The 18,154-nt window shown below is 36.8% G+C and overlaps 1 protein-coding gene across 1 annotated transcript; it reads left to right on the top strand.

Annotated features, from left to right (window-relative positions):
* Positions 1-10,923: 10,923 nt before the first annotated feature.
* LOC140861612 (uncharacterized) lies at positions 10,924-13,314 on the top strand. Its single transcript, XM_073264634.1, has 2 exons — positions 10,924-11,930; positions 12,030-13,314. The coding sequence occupies exons 1-2, from the start codon at positions 10,924-10,926 to the stop codon at positions 13,312-13,314; spliced, it is 2,292 nt and encodes a 763-aa protein (XP_073120735.1).
* Positions 13,315-18,154: the final 4,840 nt, after the last annotated feature.

The following is an 18,154-nucleotide window of genomic DNA, read 5'->3' as shown; positions in this document are numbered from 1 at the left end:
GACGAGGTGGGGGTAGCAGCATCTCATATGTTGGGATATTGGAATGGAGTCCCCGTACGTATAAAGCTTCAAGTTGCAGATGTGTAACGTCGCATCAAAATTGGAAGTGGGTAATTGGAACGCAAGGACAGCTAAGTCCACTGTCCACCACCTTCTCTACTTCGAGTGTTACCCATCTGTTTATTTTTGTTGGCTCTCGAAAGTCGTCGGCCGACTATTTTGGTGAATTGAGTTGTCAAAATTAAAAGTTGAAATAACGATAATGACATAACTACACCGATTAAACATTGTGTGTTCGAGGTGTTTTCAATACTTCTAACAATGTGGTATCCTACTTTTACAGTAATAAATATAATGAACCAAGGATAAATGCCCACCTTTAAATTCATCTCAGGATAATAATATCTTAAGATTAAGGTGAAATTTTTCGTCGCGAATAGTAAACAAACTGCGAGAGAGAGGGAGCTATTAAGTACCGGTAAGACAATGAAAAAAGAAACTTAAAAAGTGTACATACAAAGTAAATTAATGTTTTACATTAAAATCAGTTTATATTTATACCTCAATCTATGGAACTAATTTTCTTATTTGACTTAGAATACCCAGAATGTTTGGGATAATTACTACAAGTATCACTGGGTGACTGACGGGATACTATATAGTATATAACATATATGCAACAATCAATCTACTCATATACAAACTGCCACACTCGATGATTTCGGGATGACCTTTGGTTAGGGCAGCTCTCGTCGTCGAGCCAACGTTACCCGTCGGGGCTGCAAAGATAGAGCTGAGGTTGATTTCAGGCCTCACGTGAAGAGTTTTAGTGTTATATAGTTCTCGGTGCATGTTATATATAGGTACCATGATCGACTTTCCAATAGAACCGATATTAACAATTTTTGGACCCGAGTCTAACTTTAAAAAACTGCTTCTAAATCATAATATGCGTTCATATTTTTTTAGACTCACAACAGCTTTTCGAATTAAATTAATATATTAAAGAAAATATAAAAACTAAACAAGGCACAATAGTCAAAATATCATAATTTTTAAGTTTTCACTTATGTCTTTAGTTTGGATAAAGAGTTAATTGCCAATCACTCCCTAAACCACTTTATAACTTATTTATAAATCCCTACATAAATAAAACTTACTTTCAACTCCCTGGAGAGAGAAACTTTTGTTTCTAAATACCAATTTAACCCTTATCTCTTAAAAAAAAAAAAGAGAATGGATAATAAAAACAAAACTAATCCAAATAATATATATATATAAATTCAAATTAAAATCAAAGAACATAAACCATATCATATACATGCTTATGTTGATACAGGAGCAAGTATGTGTTTAGGAAGCAAGCATATACTTCCAAATCATTATTGGAAGAAATATGATAAAGGATTAAAAGTTCGAATAGGAGACGGATCAATAATCATGCTTAATACAGTAGCAGAAAAATTAAAAATAGAAATAGAAGAAACAAAATTTGTAATACCCATTATATATCAAATAGAATCAGGAATGAACATTATAATAGGAAATAACTTTTTAAGAGAATATCTTCCCTTTACACAATTTGAAGATCACATAACTTTAAACAAAGGATCATCAATGATTTACATTCCCAAAATACGAAAGCATTTCGCGTAGGAAATGAAGGATTTACAAAGAATTTTCATAAACGAAATACAAATCCAATAGAACTAAAAATAGAAAATATTTTAACGATTAATCCTGAAAAAAAAATCATGAGAAAATTTCATGATATATGTTTTGAAAATCCTCAGGACAAAATTAAGAAAAAAAAACAATTCATTGCTTCAATAAAACTCAAAGACCCTAATATCACAATCCGTGAAGCACCAAGAAGATGTAACATGGATGATGTAAAAATATTTGAAAAAGAAGTTCAAGAATTATTAAAAATTAAGATAATCATCCCTAGTAAAAGTCCACACTCTTCACCAGCCTTTTATGTCAGTAAGAAAGATACTGATAAGAAAAGAATGGTAATTGATTATCGAAAGATGAATAAAACAACAATTATGGATGAATATTATATCCCAAATAAGAATGATTTACTATCTTATATAGGATAAATGAAATATTTTTCCAGTTTAGATTGTAAATCAGGATTCTGGCAAATTCAACTAGAACCACAAACACAATTACTTACAACATTCAGTTTTCCAAAAGGACAGTATCAATGGACTGTATTACCTTTCGGACTTAAACAAGCACCAGGGTATCTTTCAAAGATATATGGATGAATCTTTTAAATCATATATAGATTTTTGTTGTGTTTATATAGATGACATATTAATTTATTCAAAAACACTAGATCAACATTATAAAAATCTCATGACAGTTTTAGATATTTGTCATAAAGATGGAATTATACTTTCTGAAAAGAAAGCACAATTATTCAAAACAAAAATAAATTATTTAGGATTACAAATAGAAGATGGAAAACATTGTTTACAACCGCATATACTTAAGAAAATTCATGATTTTCCTAGTGAAATCAAGGATAAAGATCAATTAAGAAGATTTTTAGGATTATTAACTTATTCTGGAAATTACATTAAGAAACTTGCAGAAATCAGAAAACCTCTTCAGGTAAAACTTAAACAGGACTATAAGTGGAAATGGTCAAAAGAAGATACTAATTACATAGACACTATTAAAAAAAAAATAATTAGTAATCTTTCTGAATTATATTTTCCTTCAAATAAAGATATAATAATAATTGAAACAGACGCTTCAGATGAATACTGGGGAGCATGTTTAAAAGCTTATACTGGAGAAAGAAATTTAGAAAAACTTACTAAAACAGCTACTATAAATAATGAAGAATTATGCAACTATACATCAGGATCTTTTCAAGGTGCACAATTAAATTATCATTCGAATGAAAAAGAATTATTAGCTTTAATATTCACAATTAGAACTTATGAAATTTATCTTATTTCTAAACCGTTTTTAGTAAGAACAGATAATATGAATTTAACATATTTCAAGACAAGGAAAATATCAAGAAATGCAGGGAGAAATGCAACAAGGCTAATTAGATGACAATTGAAATTGAACCATTATCAGTTCGAGATCCAACATGTCAAAGGAACGGATAATTCATTACCCGACGCATTAACCAGAGAACTTCATCCAAACTATTCTATCCGTAGTAACGGAATAACAAAGGAGATCCTAAGTGATCCATAAAATGACTGTGAGTCATCCGAACATGCCTCAGAAAGCATGGGGAATATAAATTGATGAAATGAGATTTATATTCAGAAACATGAATTATTTTATGACTTTCAGTCATCCGAACATGCCTCAAAAAGCATGGGGAATATAAATTAATGAAATGAGATTTATATTCAGAAACATAAATTACTCTTTGAGTAAAATAATCAATTTAAGATTGATTCAATTCTTGCAAAAGAATTTATAAATGCAATGATACGCATAATAAAACTATCCGAATTACTCACGAAAAGAGTTATTTTACTAGCCATTATATATATAAATATATTTTCTTGTGTAGAGTATAATCAAGATGGAGCAACTAAGTCAATTAAAAGAACAATTGATTGAATTACAGGAAAAAATTCAAATTCTTCAACTAAAAGAAAGGAATTTGAGTAGAAAAATTCAAAGGACAGAAGAAAAGATGATAACTTCATCATCATCATCCTCACCAAGAACACCAATCAAAATAGCAACTCCATTTGACAAAATAATGGAGATAAAAGAGAAACAGCCAGTGGTCACAGCCAACATTGACAAAGAAAAAGAAAAGAAAAAAGAACCGATGGACACAGCCAGCACCGAAAAAAATAAAAAAGAAAAAAGGAAGTTTAAAAGTGCCCTTGAAAAGAAAGAAAGAAATATGGTCAATCTGCGACCACAAAAACCAATTTTTGAAAAAAAAAATTTCCAGAAAAACTCAAGACTGAATTCTTTGAAACACTAAACTATTTGAGAATAGCCAAACCATCTGCAGAATCTTGGCTACAAACTTGTGACACACAGAGCATATCAAGAGCAAGAACACTGCAAGGTGCTCCAGTGCATGAAGTCGCAATATTTTTTTCAAATGGATTATTAAGTGGATTGGAAGTCAGTCCCAACAATCAAGAAATAGAACTATTTCCATTTCAGTTGAGAAATAGTATCATCCAGTTCAAGAAAGCAGTCTTTAAGGACGATCCAGTATTAACATTGAGTATTCACTCAACCTTTCCAGATTGGGATGATAACAAATTCTATCAACCAATGGTATATATTCAATGTCGAAAACAAAAAGACAAGTTCTTATTCGAAGGATCAAATGAAGAGAAACCAGTAATGGATATCTCAACACTTTCTGAGATAAGAATAAAGACATTGATTGATATGATCTCAAAGACAGGAAAGATTGATGGAAACTCAAAGGTTAAAATAAATTTTGCAACCAGTAAAATTTTATTAACCACTAGACACAAAGAGACAATTCAAAAGAAAGAACAAGCCATGTTAGCTCAATTTGAAGCTCCAATCTATGAAGCAAGAGTTGACATGACCCGAGAAACCCAACAAATGTTATGTCAAAGACTAAGAACAATGATTTCCACTCACAAATGTGGACATTGCCAACCCATTCAGACAGAAGAAGCAGATGTCAAAGAGGACAAACCAGCTGTCAAAGAAGACAAACCAAGAAAGAAATGGTCCGAATGCACCAGTGATTCAGAGAGTGACACAATGTAAAAACAAATGAAATCGTGGACCACACCACATGTTAAAGGCATCCACTCAGACGTAAAATGAGCTGTTTCCATTATGTAGTGTCGGGTGGTCCCCCTTTTTTCTTTTATTTTTAATTATGTATGCGTTTCTCCACGCCTATAAAAGGAGATGTTTTGTGCTGTAAAAGAGGAAGTGAAGTTTGAGTATCTCTCTCTTCTTAAAGTTTCTTACAATCTGGTTCATATAAGACGTATGAAAACTATCAGAAACTAAGAAACATAAAATCAGAAACAAAATAAGCCTTATGGCTAATAACTAAACAAGCAGGACGTAAGGAGGATAAAGTTGGAAGCCAACCATTGAATATTCATGGTTAGAGTAAACCTGGAGATCCATAGAGCAAGTACCAGTTGATCAAGTGATCGTTAAGAGAAAGAAAAGATTTGGCCTCTGCTCAAAACCAAGATTCATTCAAACAAGGTAACCTTCCTAAACCTCCTGCAGCCCTTAATTCAAAGAAATAGTCAAAATACATTAATCATGTCATCATCCTTTATAAGAAATGGAAGATTAATAATAAAAAACTTTTTCCAAATAGAAGATGATCATGAATATGATACATTTCATGAATATCGTTTAAATACTTCTGATTTAACCATATTTGAATCAATTTATCAACTAAAATTTGTATTAATAACCCATGAATGGAAACAAACTAATATGAAAACATTTATCTGTTATAAATGAATCAGATCTGTAAATCCATGAATCAGATCTGTAAATCCATGAATAAGAAAATTCATAAGAATTTTAAGAATTTCGCAACCTGGTATCAGAGCTTAAATAAAGCAGATTATTAATGTCTGGATTAACTTTAGATATTTAGATTAAAAATTTATTTGATAAAATAATCTTACTAAAAGATTTACGTCAAATAGATCAATTATGGAATAAAATAAAAGATCTCCAAACCTTTTATTTTAAAAATCATAAAAAAAAACATTTTTCAAGCAACTGGAAAATGATAATTCAAATTTATGAAAACGATGAAATTGAAGACATAACAATATGTTATGAATAAGAAAAAACTTTGTTATCGAAATCCGATCAACAAAAACAAAATAATAAAAGTAACAATTTTTACTAAATGGAAAATGTATGAAAATACAAAAATGAATATCTTTAATTTATATTCTCAAAATATAAATTTTGATATAGAAAATTGTGAAAACAATTTGAAACATGTTAAAAATTGTCAATCTTCAATTGATAGTTTCGAAGATTTTCAGAATTTGTTAGAACAGATAGATTCAACAAAAAGGCTTTTAATAGCATTAAGAAAATTAAGAAGTTCTATCATCTGTTAAAATGACAGAAGTAACAATTCCAAATCAAAACAGTCAGATCGATGAATCTGAAGAAAACCAAGAGTATAATTTGAATATTATATTCAATCAAAGTAAGTTTGCTGAAATACAAAAAACAGGGTTTTCTAATTCAAAAACAAATCTAATAGACCAACCAGGAATACTAAGTAAGATTTCAAATTTTATTAATCCCAGAAAAAAATTAATTTATTATTCGATTCGTACAAAAGAACGATCTTGTAAAATAAATAACGAATCAAGGTCTAATACTCTGAAGTTATTAACAACTCAAGATATTAATACCATCATGGCAAAAGCCAGTGAAAAAGAACGATCTGAACTGAAATATGTTCATATCGGAGGAATTGAAATAATAATATCAGCTCACTACCGAGAAGAAATAGATACACTAATTGAAATAACAGTTCGTGACAAAAGAATACGTAATTTCGAGGATTCTATCCTTGGAAAAATTGAAGGAAATTTATGTTACAAAAAGATGAAATTTTGTATTTATCCACAATATAATATATCTCTTTTTGATAAAAACATAAATGACGTTTTAACATTAGATTATTACTTTTATAGAAATAATCTTATGTTAACAGGAAACCATCCGATCAATATAAACTATGTTGTCGGTTTAGCAATAAGTAATAATTCTCAAACAGGAATAATTTCAACAAAACCAACTATTTCTGTTGAAAGAATGTTTGAAAATATTACAAGAATTGAACACCCTCGAAAAGCATTTATTGAAAAAATAAATTCCTATAAAAGATGGAGTTCAGATGACCTCCAAATCACAAAACAGTCTGTACCAAGAAGATCATTATCATTTGCTAGAAATGATGAAGATATTCTTGATAAGATTGGAACCATGAATCAAAATATTCTTAAAATTAAACAAGCTATTGTTAATGAGTCAACCTCATCGCAATGACGTCCTTAATAAAATTAGAAAAAGATCTAGGAGATTTAGAAAATAATATTAATAAGATCAATCTATCAATACAAGAATTAGAGAAGAATTTCAAAGAATATATTGATTTAGCAACGACTAGATTAATAATTGAACAAGAAAGACATAGTAATGAAATATTAAACTATCTTAAGGAAGTTCTTCCAATAGATAAAGGGAAAAAGAAAAATGAAAGAAGAACCACCATTCAAAATTGAATCATGGTATAGAAATCCCCTTAGTTATGGCAAACATAAGTATGGAGATGTTTAGTGAAACCGAATCATCTGATTTTGAACAAATAGGAGTAAATACAGAAGAATTATATCATTCACATCAGGACTCAGAACAATACAGAGATATGGATATTTCAGAATCAGAATCTGAAGATGATTTTAGACCACGATTAAATCTACGAACGAATGTAGAAGGTAGTGGTGGAAGAGATGATGAAGAATTTAAATATAACAGAGACCAATACTCTGGATCTTATAAAGATGTTAGAGATATTCTTAGAGAATCAAAAACATCAGGATTTGTGAAACAGAATATCTTAGATTTAGGTTGTTCAACAGCCAAAGAAAGAAAATCAAAGATAGATCATTGGGCAAATGAACTATCAGTACAAATTCAATTAACACCATTATTAGATAAAAGTGAGAATATTCAAGTTTTAACTCATGGGATGATAAAAATGACACTGATAGGAGCAGTAAGAACTTGGGCTGAAAACCTAGTAATTACTAATCTACCACAAGGAATGACAGGACATCGATATTTCGAACTATTTGTTGATGCCTTGTACCAAGAATTTTTAGGAGTTTCTAATAATGATGCTAATTTGGTAGCTAAGAATATAGAACAAAATAGAGCAATCTTTATATTAGATAATAATAAATTATGCAATTTATGTTACTTAGAAGAATTTATTTGTGATTATGAAACAAACTATTATCAATTAATAGATGCTGATAAAAAGGAACATTATAAACTAAGTATCTTTAATAAGATACCTAATATACCTATACACAGTAAAGATGAATTCTTAACTAGTTCTTATGCTAAAACTTTAGGAGGAGCTATTAAATTCATTAAAGACATAATAACAAAGAAATGTCATGAAGTAACACAAAATAAAAGAATCTCTAAATCCTACAAACAAAACAATAAACTTTGTTGTGACAAAATGGAATTCATAGTAAAAGAATACGGTTGCAAAACAAACATGTCACACAAATATTTAAAGCGACAGAAACAGAATAAATTTAATAAACCTTATAAATATTTTAATAAGAAATTTATTCCCTATAAGAAAAAAAAATTTAAAAAGAATTTTTTCAGAAAACCTTATAAAATAAAATTTTATAAAAAGTTTGATAACAAAAAACCACCTTGCCCAAAGGGTAAAGGAAAGAATTACACATGTTGGTTGTGCAACGAAGAAGGACATTATGCGAATGAATGTCCAAAACGAAACGAAAAGAAAAATAAAATTAAACTTCTTGAAGAAATATATACTATTGGATTCTATCCCATAGAAACAATTGAATTTTCATCCGACGATGAAAATATTTATTATCTTGATGAATCAAGTGAATCATATTTTGAATCCGATTCCACATTTGATAATTCAAGAAATAATAATGATTAAAATAACGACAAGGGCATTTTCGGAAAGACAAATATAGGGAGTAAATTGAAAGTTATGTTTGATTTAGGTAGTTATCTACAAGTTGCCCTTGGATAAATTTGTTATATACCATCGTTTAAGCTTTTTGAATGTAAGAACTGCATTATGAAATAGTAGACTAGTTTAAGTAATTTTTATACTAAAATATTTGTTGTTTTCGAATTTTATTTTTTAAACAAAATCGGTGTCATTAGCCCGGGTTTCACCGTTATGTGTTGTACGATCCATAGTGGGCCTCACCCGTCCCATATTTGACCATCCGTTAATATCTCTGCGTTCCAGTCGTTTCATTCCTGGGCGTGAGAGGGGTGTGTTAGTGTATTAGTTTGTGTCCCATATCGGTTGGCTAAATAACCAGGGAGCCTTTTATATAGATGAGGGCAACCCTCACATCTTGAGCTAGCTTTTGAGGTGAGTTAGGTCCAAGTCAATTTTTAACATGTGCTCCAGGCACGAGACATGCCAAAAAATATGTTATTTTATGAAATTTAATAAAAAAAACTTCTAAAATAAATATTTTTCATTATATTGTTTTTTAAAAAATAAATAAATTCAGTTAATTTGAGGTCTGAACTCTGAAACAAATTGAACTAATTTTGTTTTGGTAAATAAAGGAAACACTATGCATAACGTATAATATATGCTTCAAGCCTATCTCACAAAATCATAATATATTTAATTAATGAAAAAATTACAAAAATAAAATATGTGTTCCTAGAATATGAAACATACGACTCTAAGGTAATGTTTGAGAGAGTTTTTAGGAAGCACTTCTTAGCTTTTCCTTCACAAAATTTTGAAACTTTGTGAAATTTTGTGAAAAAAATTATGAAAAATGCTTCTTAAAAGCTCTCTCAAATACTACCTAACAATCAACACGTAATAAAAACAACTAAAATAACATGAACATTATATTTTGAGATGAACATCGAATCGTTTCCTATCCAAACAAGAACTTGGATATATGATTTGGCATGGATTCATTGTCTATAATTGACATAATTAAGAACCCTGATATATGAAGGATTGAATCTCAATATCAAAACATGAACACCACAAAAAAAAAATTAAAAAAAATCCTTTATAAATTCATTATTTGTTACAAGAACCAAAAGAAGAAAATCCGTATAAAGGCTTGAAGCCCTGAGTTTCATTATGTATTTGTATCGTTTTCAATTTACCACTTCATTTATCAAACTTTACTTTGATGTTAATAATTAATATATGGTCAAATTACAATATATATATATATTGATACCCGGAGGAGAAAACCACCTCAGCTCATCGATGACCCTAATATAAAAGAAACATCCCTAATCAACCAGAACCGGGTCGGGAGCTCAGCTCGGGAGCTCAGAGCTCGGCCAAGCTCCCCCACCATAATTCTCAGCTCGGGTCGGGAGCTCAGCTCGGGATCTCGGAGATCGGCCAAGCTCCCCCACCATAATTCCCAGCTCGGGTCGGGAGATCAGCTCGGGAGCTCGGAGCTCGGCCAAGCTCCCCCACCATAATTTCCAGCTCAAGTCGGGAGCTCAGCTCGGGAACTGGGGGCTCAGCTCAGCCCCAATATTAGTAGGGAGTTAGCTTAGTAAATGTGTTCGAAAACCTTGGTGAGCTAGTTAAGATGCTAGGATCAATGTTTAGGGCGAGTTCAGGAGTTCAGTAATAACTCACTCACCCCTTTTCATATGACCCCCGGGGGAGCAGCAATATAGAGTCTTAGTGATGACAGGTCAGCTCGGATAAAATGTACATGTCGATATCTTCACGGTCAAGCTAGATTCAGACGAGATATCCGCCTATATATTCGGGATTGCAATCCCGAGATTCTCGGGTTCCTGATAAGGAAGGTAAGCGTAAGATTCGGAGTCCTCTCCTATAAATACCAGGTTCACTTTCATTGTTTGGATCCTAATTTTCACTCGTGTACACACACCACTCTCTATATTTCGCTATCTTAGCATCTGATTTGAGGGTCGGAGGGGATATGCCGGAACACCTTCCGGCCCCCTTTAACACTTTTTTTCGTGGTTTCAGGTCAGCAACAGGTCATCATTTATTGGAAGAGTTTTGTTAGCGCGACTAATTAGCTCATCCAAGAAGATCACTTTATTGAGGTATATCAATTGGCGCCGTCTGTGTGAAATTTAAGCTAAGGCGTAGATATGGTGGGAAGAGGAAGAGGAAGAGGGAGGGGAGGAGGAAATGTGGCAGACATGACTGTAGATCAGCTCAGCCAGTTCATTACTCAAACGGTGCAAACAGCCATGGGTCAGAATCCACCACCTCCTCCCCCTCCACCTGGAGGTCAGCCAAATCAAATGGATGCGATGTGGGAAGAGATCAGGAGATTGGGTCGGCAAGTCAGAGGTCGGCCTGGGCCGATACAGAGGGAAAGCCCTTTTGCTCGGGCTATTTTAGATGAAGAACTCCCTGCGAATTTTAAGCAACCCACCTTAGGGGAGTATGATGGGAGCTCAGATCCAGAGGAACATTTGGGAAGGTTTGAAAATGCAGCCCTGTTGCACAGATATACGGATGCAATTAAATTCCGGGTCTTCCTCACCACTCTGGTGAGGTCAGCTCAGCAATGGTTCAACCTTTTACAGCCTGGTAGCATTCGAAGTTTCAATGACTTTAGCTCAGCCTTTTTACACCAATTTGCGAGTAGCAAAAATTATTTGAAGACCTCTCTTAGTCTGTTTAATCTGAAGCAATCTGAGGTGGAACCTTTGAGGGAATATGTTCAGCGCTTCAATACAGCAGCTTTGGAAGTACCTGCGGCCACTGTAGATACCTTGGTAAACTCTTTCACTCAAGGGTTGAGGGGAGGAGAGTTTTTCAAATCTTTGGCCAAGAAGCCTCCTTTGACTTATGATGAGCTCCTTAGTCGAGCTAAGAAGTATGTGAATTTGGAGGATGCACAGAGGCAAAGGAGACATGAAGGAACGTCTGGGAGTATGCCAAGTACCAAGATAGGAGCAAAGGTAGAAGGGAAGGCAGATGTTGGAAGGAAAAGGGTTGCGGAAGAGATGAACAGGGCTAAGGGACCCTACCCTTACGTACCACTCTCGGTAAGCCCGGAGAAGGCAATGCAAGTCTGTGAGGATAGGCGAGCGCTTGTGAGGCCTCGAAATGCTGAGAAAGGCCCGCGGTTACCGCCATCCGACAAGTTTTGCGACTTTCATCAGGAGTATGGGCATATCACTAATGACTGCCAGAGGCTAGGCGAGGAGGTGCAGAGAATTATTTCTGAGGATGCTTGACTCAGGGCTGAGCTGACTCGGAGGGCAAATCCTCCTCGCCAAGGCCGAGCACCTCAATGGAGGGATCAGGGAAATGAAGTAAGGGGAAACCAACCTGATCATCAAAGAAGAGCTCCACGAAATGGTCAAGAAGATAGGGTTGAGAAAATTGCAAATCACCCTCATAGGGGTATGATCAATATGATCTCAGGAGGCACTACAGATGGAGATTCAGGAAGGGCTCGCAAAGCTCACGGGCGCAGATTGGAAAATTTTGAAGTAAATTCTCAGCTTAGCTGTCCTATTGATCCGAACATTAGTTTTGGAAGGGAAGATTTAAAGGATGTGGTGGTACCTCATAATGATCCCTTATTGGTCACCTTGACCATAACCAATTATGATGTGGCTCGCATCTTTGTTGATACTGGTAGCTCAGTAAACATTATCTTCAAAGAAACCCTTGATCAAATAAAGTTGGAAGGATTTGAGTTGGACCCAATCACCACGGAGTTGTATGGGTTCACGGGTCATGCTTTGCAACCGTTGGGACAAATAGTGCTCCCATTATCTCTTGGAAATGGAGAGCAGAGAGTAACAAAAATGGCTTGCTTTACCATGGTGGATGCACCATCCTCTTTCAATGGAAAATTGGGGCGCCCTGCCCTGAGTGATTTCCGAGCCGTGGAATCCACCTATCATCAGAAGTTGAAGTTCCCAAGTGGAAGAGAAGTGGGGGTTGTTTGGGGTGATCAGAAGGCAGCTCGATTGTGTTATGTGAATAAGGTGAAGATTGATGCAAAGAAGAAGAGGAGGGAAGTAGGAATGGTTTCAGTAGGTCGGACATCGAGGGTGTTTGGTCAGAAGGTGCTTCTGATGTCTGAAGCAGGTAATGAGAAGGTGGAATTAAGACCGGGAGCTCAGATTGTTAAATTAGCTGCTGATCTCGTCCCATCAGTGAAGCAAAGATTGGTTGACTGCTTGAAGAAGAACAAAGATGTTTTTGCTTGGTCTGTGTCAGAGCTCAAAGGGGTTAGTGCGGAAATTATGGTTCATCGACTCAACACTCTTGCGGGAGTGAGGCCGATAAAACAGAAAAAGAGACACTTTGGATCGGAAAAGGATAAGGTTATTAAAAAAGAAGTGGATGAGCTCCTTGAGGCAGGACACATTAGGGAAGTGCAGTTCCCTACTTGGTTATCAAATGTGGTCTTGGTCCTTAAGAGTTCAGGCAAATGGAGGATGTGTGTCGATTTCAGAGACTTGAATAAGGCATGCCCCAAAGATTGTTATCCATTGCCTCGAATCGATTAGTTGTTTGACTCTACGGCAGGTCATCAGTACTTATGCTTCATGGATGCATATCAGGGGTATCACCAAATTACTTTGGCGAAGGAAGATCAGGACAAAGTAAGTTTCACTACCTCTCATGGAACTTTTTGTTACAGAGTGATGCCTTTTGGTTTGAAGAATGCAGGGGCCACTTATCAAAGGCTCATGGACAGAGTGTTCGCCTCCCAAATTGGCAGAAATGTGGAAGTTTATGTGGATGATATTCTGGTGAAGTCTCAGGATGATGTGGGATTGTTGGCCGACCTTGAGGAGACTTTCTCGGCTTTAAGAGCTTATCAGGTGAAACTTAATCCGGAGAAGTGTGTATTTGGATTTAGGGGAGGTAAGTTTTTGGGGTACATGGTTACTGAGAGGGGGATAGAGCCCAATCCTGAGAAGGTGCAGGCTATCCGATCCATGTCTGCTCCTCGTAATCTGCAAGAAGTTCAGAGGTTGGCAGGAAGGATAGCAGCCTTGTCTCGATTTATATCAAGATCAGCTCATAGAAGTCTATCTTTCTTCAAAGTGCTTCGTAAAGCCAAGAAATTTGAATGGGATGATGAATGCGGGAAGGCATTTGATGACCTAAAAAACTATTTAGCTGAACTCCCTGTGTTGGCTAAGGAAATTCTTGGTGAACCATTGTACATCTATTTATCAGCTTTGGAAGGGGCAGTCAGCTCAGTACTTATTAGGCAGGAAGGAGCAGCTCAAGACCCTATCTATTTCTTTTCACATGTCCTTAAGGGTGCAGAACTCCGGTATTCGGAGGTGGAAAAGCTAGCGTTGGCCTTGGTTATGACAGCAAGGAAGCTCAGACCTTACTTTTTATCATATCCTATTGTGGTACTGACCAACAGCCCTATTGGGAGGATATTGACTCGAGTTGATATTTTGGGAAGATTGGTGAAATGGACTACGGAGCTTAGTGAGTATGACATCCAGTATGAACCAAGGTCAGCCATTAAGGCTCAGGCGTTGGCAGATTTTCTGGCCGAAACGAGACATGTGGAAGCAGAGGATTTGTGGAAAGTATATGTTGATGGCTCTTCTAATAATGAAGGATGTGGAGTGGGGGTGTTTTTGATCTCTCCTCGTGGAGATGAGATCAGATTGGCAGTTAGGTTGGATTTTCGAGCTTCTAATAACGAGGCAGAGTATGAGGCTGTGTTAATCGGCCTCCGAGCAGCTAAGCAAGCTGGGGCAGCTTGGGTGCATCTCTACTATGATTCACAGTTAGTAGCTCAGCAGGTTAATGGAACGTATGAAGTGAAAAATGAGAAGTTGTAGGAATACATGAGGGCGATAGAGGAAGCTCGGGGCCTCTTTGATGAGGTAATGTTTGAACAAATTCCGAGGGAGAGCAATGAAAAAGCAGATTATCTTGCCAAGATGGCTAGCTCACTTCATAACTGGAAGAACAGAGACGTAGTCGTGCAAGTGGAATTAACACCTTCTACTGAGCTCACACCATTAGCTCGGGAAGAGAGTGACTGGAGAAGAGAGCTCTTGGAATACCTGGAGAAGGGCGAGTTACCAAAAGATCCAAAGAAAGATTATCGGTTGAAGCAGAGGAGTCTCCGCTTTGTGGTGGTGGAGGGAGTTCTTTATAAGAGGTCATTTTCTGGACCTTTTCTCAAGTGTTTAGGCCCTAAGGAAACTCATTATGTCCTAAAGGAGATACACGAGGGGTGTTGTGGAAATCACTTAGGGTCTTATTCTCTAGCCCGTAAGGTTCTCTTAGCAAGATATTTTTGGCCTACTATTTTGAAAGGTGTCATAGCTTTGGTGACTTCTTGTGACAGTTGTCAGCAACATAGCAGACTTCAGCATCAGCCAGCAGCGTTAATGAAAGGAATTGTGGCAGCATGTCCTTTCGATCAGTGGGGAATGGATATTGTGGGTCCTTTCCCTCCAGCTCCAGCTCAAAAGAAATTCTTGTTGGTACCTATTGATTACTTTTCTAAGTGGGTGGAGGCGGAGGCCTTGGCTCGAATTACTGAAGGGGAAGTGCTGAAATTTCTATGGAAGAATATAGTATGCAGTTTTGGAGTACCCAGGAAGCTTATTTCTGATAATGGGAGACAGTTTCAAGGGGCTCGAGTGCAAGCTTGGTATAAAGAAATGAAAATTCAGCAACACTTCACCTCTGTCCATTATCCTCAGAGTAATGGTCAGGTGGAGGTGACTAATAGGTCTTTGGTGCAAAGCTTGAAGACGCGCTTGGGAAAAGCCCAGAGAAATTGGGTGGAAGAGCTCCCTAGTGTGTTATGGTCATATCGTACCACACCGAGAATTGGGACTGGAGAGACTCCATTTAGTATGGTGTACGGAAATGAGGCCGTCCTGCCAGAAGAAATTGGAGAAGAGTCGGCTCGGATCATTTTCTATGATGAGGAAAATGGAGAAAGGAGAATGGAAGACCTAGACTTTTTGGATGAAAAAAGAGAAGCTGCTGCTATCAGAATGGAGGCATACAAGAACAGGATAGCTCGGTCCTATAATCGTCGGGGGCGCAGGAAGGGTTTTCAGGTAGGAGATCTGGTGCTCAGGAGAGTTCAGGAGGTGGCTGTAGGGAAGCTCGACCCTAAGTGGGAAGGACCGTACAAGGTGGTGATGAGACTTAGTTCGGATGCTTACTACCTGGAAGATTTAAAGGGAAAGATGATGAAGAGGCCTTGGAGCGCTTACAATTTACGAAAATATTATTCTTAATGTTGCAAGTACAATTTTCCTTTAAATTGTAATTCATGCAAGTTACATTCTATTTTTATCTATGAGCAGTTACTTTTTCGGAAATATTGATGTAAATGTGCCTCAGCTCATCACCTTAGTCACGCCTCTTAGGCCCCTGACTTTGGTTCAGCTCATCACCTTAGTCACGCCTCTTAGGCCCCTGACTTGGGTTCAGCTCATCACCTTAGTCACGCCTCTTAGGCCCCTGACTTTGGCTCAGCTCATCACCTTAGTCACGCCTCTTAGGCCCCTGACTTTGGTTCAGCTCATCACCTTAGTCACGCCTCTTAGGCCACTGACTTTGGCTCAGTTCATTACCTTAGTCACGCCTCTTAGGCCCCTGACTTTGATTCAGCTCATCACCTTAGTCACGCCTCTTAGGCCCTTGACTTTGGCTAAGCTCATCACCTTATTCATGCCTCTTAGGCCCCTGATTTTGGCTCATCTCATCACCTTAGTCATGCCTCTTAGGCCCCTGACTTTGGTTCAGCTCATCACCTTAGTTACGCCTCTTAGGCCCCTGACTTTGGCTCAGCTCATCACCTTAGTCACGCCTCTTAGGCCCCTGACTTTGATTCAGCTCATCACCTTAGTCACGCCTCTTAGGCCCTTGACTTTGGCTCAGCTCATCACCTTATTCATGCCTCTTAGGCCCCTGACTTTGGCTCAGCTCATCACCTTAGTCACGCCTCTTAGGCTCCTGACTTTGGTTCAGCTCATCACCTTAGTCACGCCTCTTAGGCCCCTGACTTTGGCTCAGCTCACTTACTTAGTCACGCCTCTTAGGCCCCTGACTTTGGTTCAGCTCCCTACCTTAGCCATGTCACCTCGACCCTGATTTTTGGGCTCAGCTCAGTTACAACACTTTGATTTCAGCCCTTAGCCCATTTTAGATACTCAAGTACAAATGGTGTTAGCAGGTTAATTAAACACGCACTTGGTAATTATGAGGGGTCACTTCACATTGCTCTCATTTAGATGAGCTGGGAGTCAAGGCAATTTGGCTTGGGAGCTCGGGAGCTCGGGAGCCCATTTAGGAGATATGAGAACATATGTCAGGTCAGGTTGGAAGTTTGGCTGCGACAGCGCAGCTCGGCTCTGGGAGCTCAGCTCGGCTCCTGAAGCTCAGCTCAGGTCAACACCTCCGGGTGTTAGTTTATTTTTAAATAAGTACTTTGCTTCCCTTAAGGAGCTCAGCTCAGTTCAACACCTCTGGGTGTTGGTTTATTTTTAAATAAGTACTTTGCTCCCCTTAAGGAGCTCAGCTCAATTCAACACCTCTGGGTGTTGGTTTATTTTTAAATAAGTACTTTGCTCCCCTTAGGGAGCTCAGCTCAGTTCAACACTTCCGGGTGTTGGTTTATTTTTAAATAAGTACTTTGCTCCCCTTAGGGAGCTCAGCTCAGTTCAACACTTTCGGGTGTTGGTTTATTTTTAAATAAGTACTTTGCTTCCCTTAAGGAGCTCAGCTCAGTTCAACACCTCTGGGTGTTGGTTTATTTTTAAATAAGTACTTTGCTCCCCTTAAGGAGCTCAGCTCAGTTTAACACTTCTGGGTGTTGGTTTATTTTTAAATAAGTATTTTGCTCCCCTTAGGGAGCTCAGCTCAGTTCAACACTTCCGGGTGTTGGTTTATTTTTAAATAAGTACTTTGCTCCCCTTAGGGAGCTCAGCTCAGTTCAACACTTCCGGGCGTTGGTTTATTTTTAAATAAGTAATTTGCTCCCCTTAGGGAGCTTAGCTCAGTTCAACACTTTCGGGTGTTGGTTTATTTTTAAATAAGTACTTTGCTCCCCTTAAGGAGCTCAACTCAATTCAACACCTCTAGGTGTTGGTTTATTTTTAAATAAGTACTTTGCTCCCCTTTGGGAGCTCAGCTCAGTTCAACACTTTCGGGTGTTGATTTATTTTTAAATAAGTACTTTGCTCCCCTTAGGGAGCTTAGCTCAGTTCAACACTTCCGGGTGTTGGTTTATTTTTAAATAAGTACTTTAATGAGCTCAGCTTAGTTCAACACCTCTGGGTGTTGGTTTATTTTTAAAATAAGTACTTTGCTCCCCTTAGGGAGCTCAGCTCAGTTCAACAC

Source organism: Henckelia pumila, chromosome 4, assembly GCF_033568475.1.
Source record: "Henckelia pumila isolate YLH828 chromosome 4, ASM3356847v2, whole genome shotgun sequence".
In the NCBI taxonomy this organism is placed as follows: domain Eukaryota; kingdom Viridiplantae; phylum Streptophyta; class Magnoliopsida; order Lamiales; family Gesneriaceae; genus Henckelia; species Henckelia pumila.
The sequence above is the reverse complement of the archived record's forward strand: the minus strand, read 5'-3'. Positions and strand labels throughout refer to the sequence as shown.

Coding starts and splice junctions, on each gene's coding strand:
- LOC140861612 (XM_073264634.1), top strand. CDS start 10,924: ATGGTGGGAAGAGGAAGAGGAAGAGGGAGGGGAGGAGGAAATGTGGCA. Junction 11,931..12,029: donor CGGTTACCGCCATCCGACAA/GTTTTGCGACTT, acceptor TGCTTGACTCAG/GGCTGAGCTGACTCGGAGGG.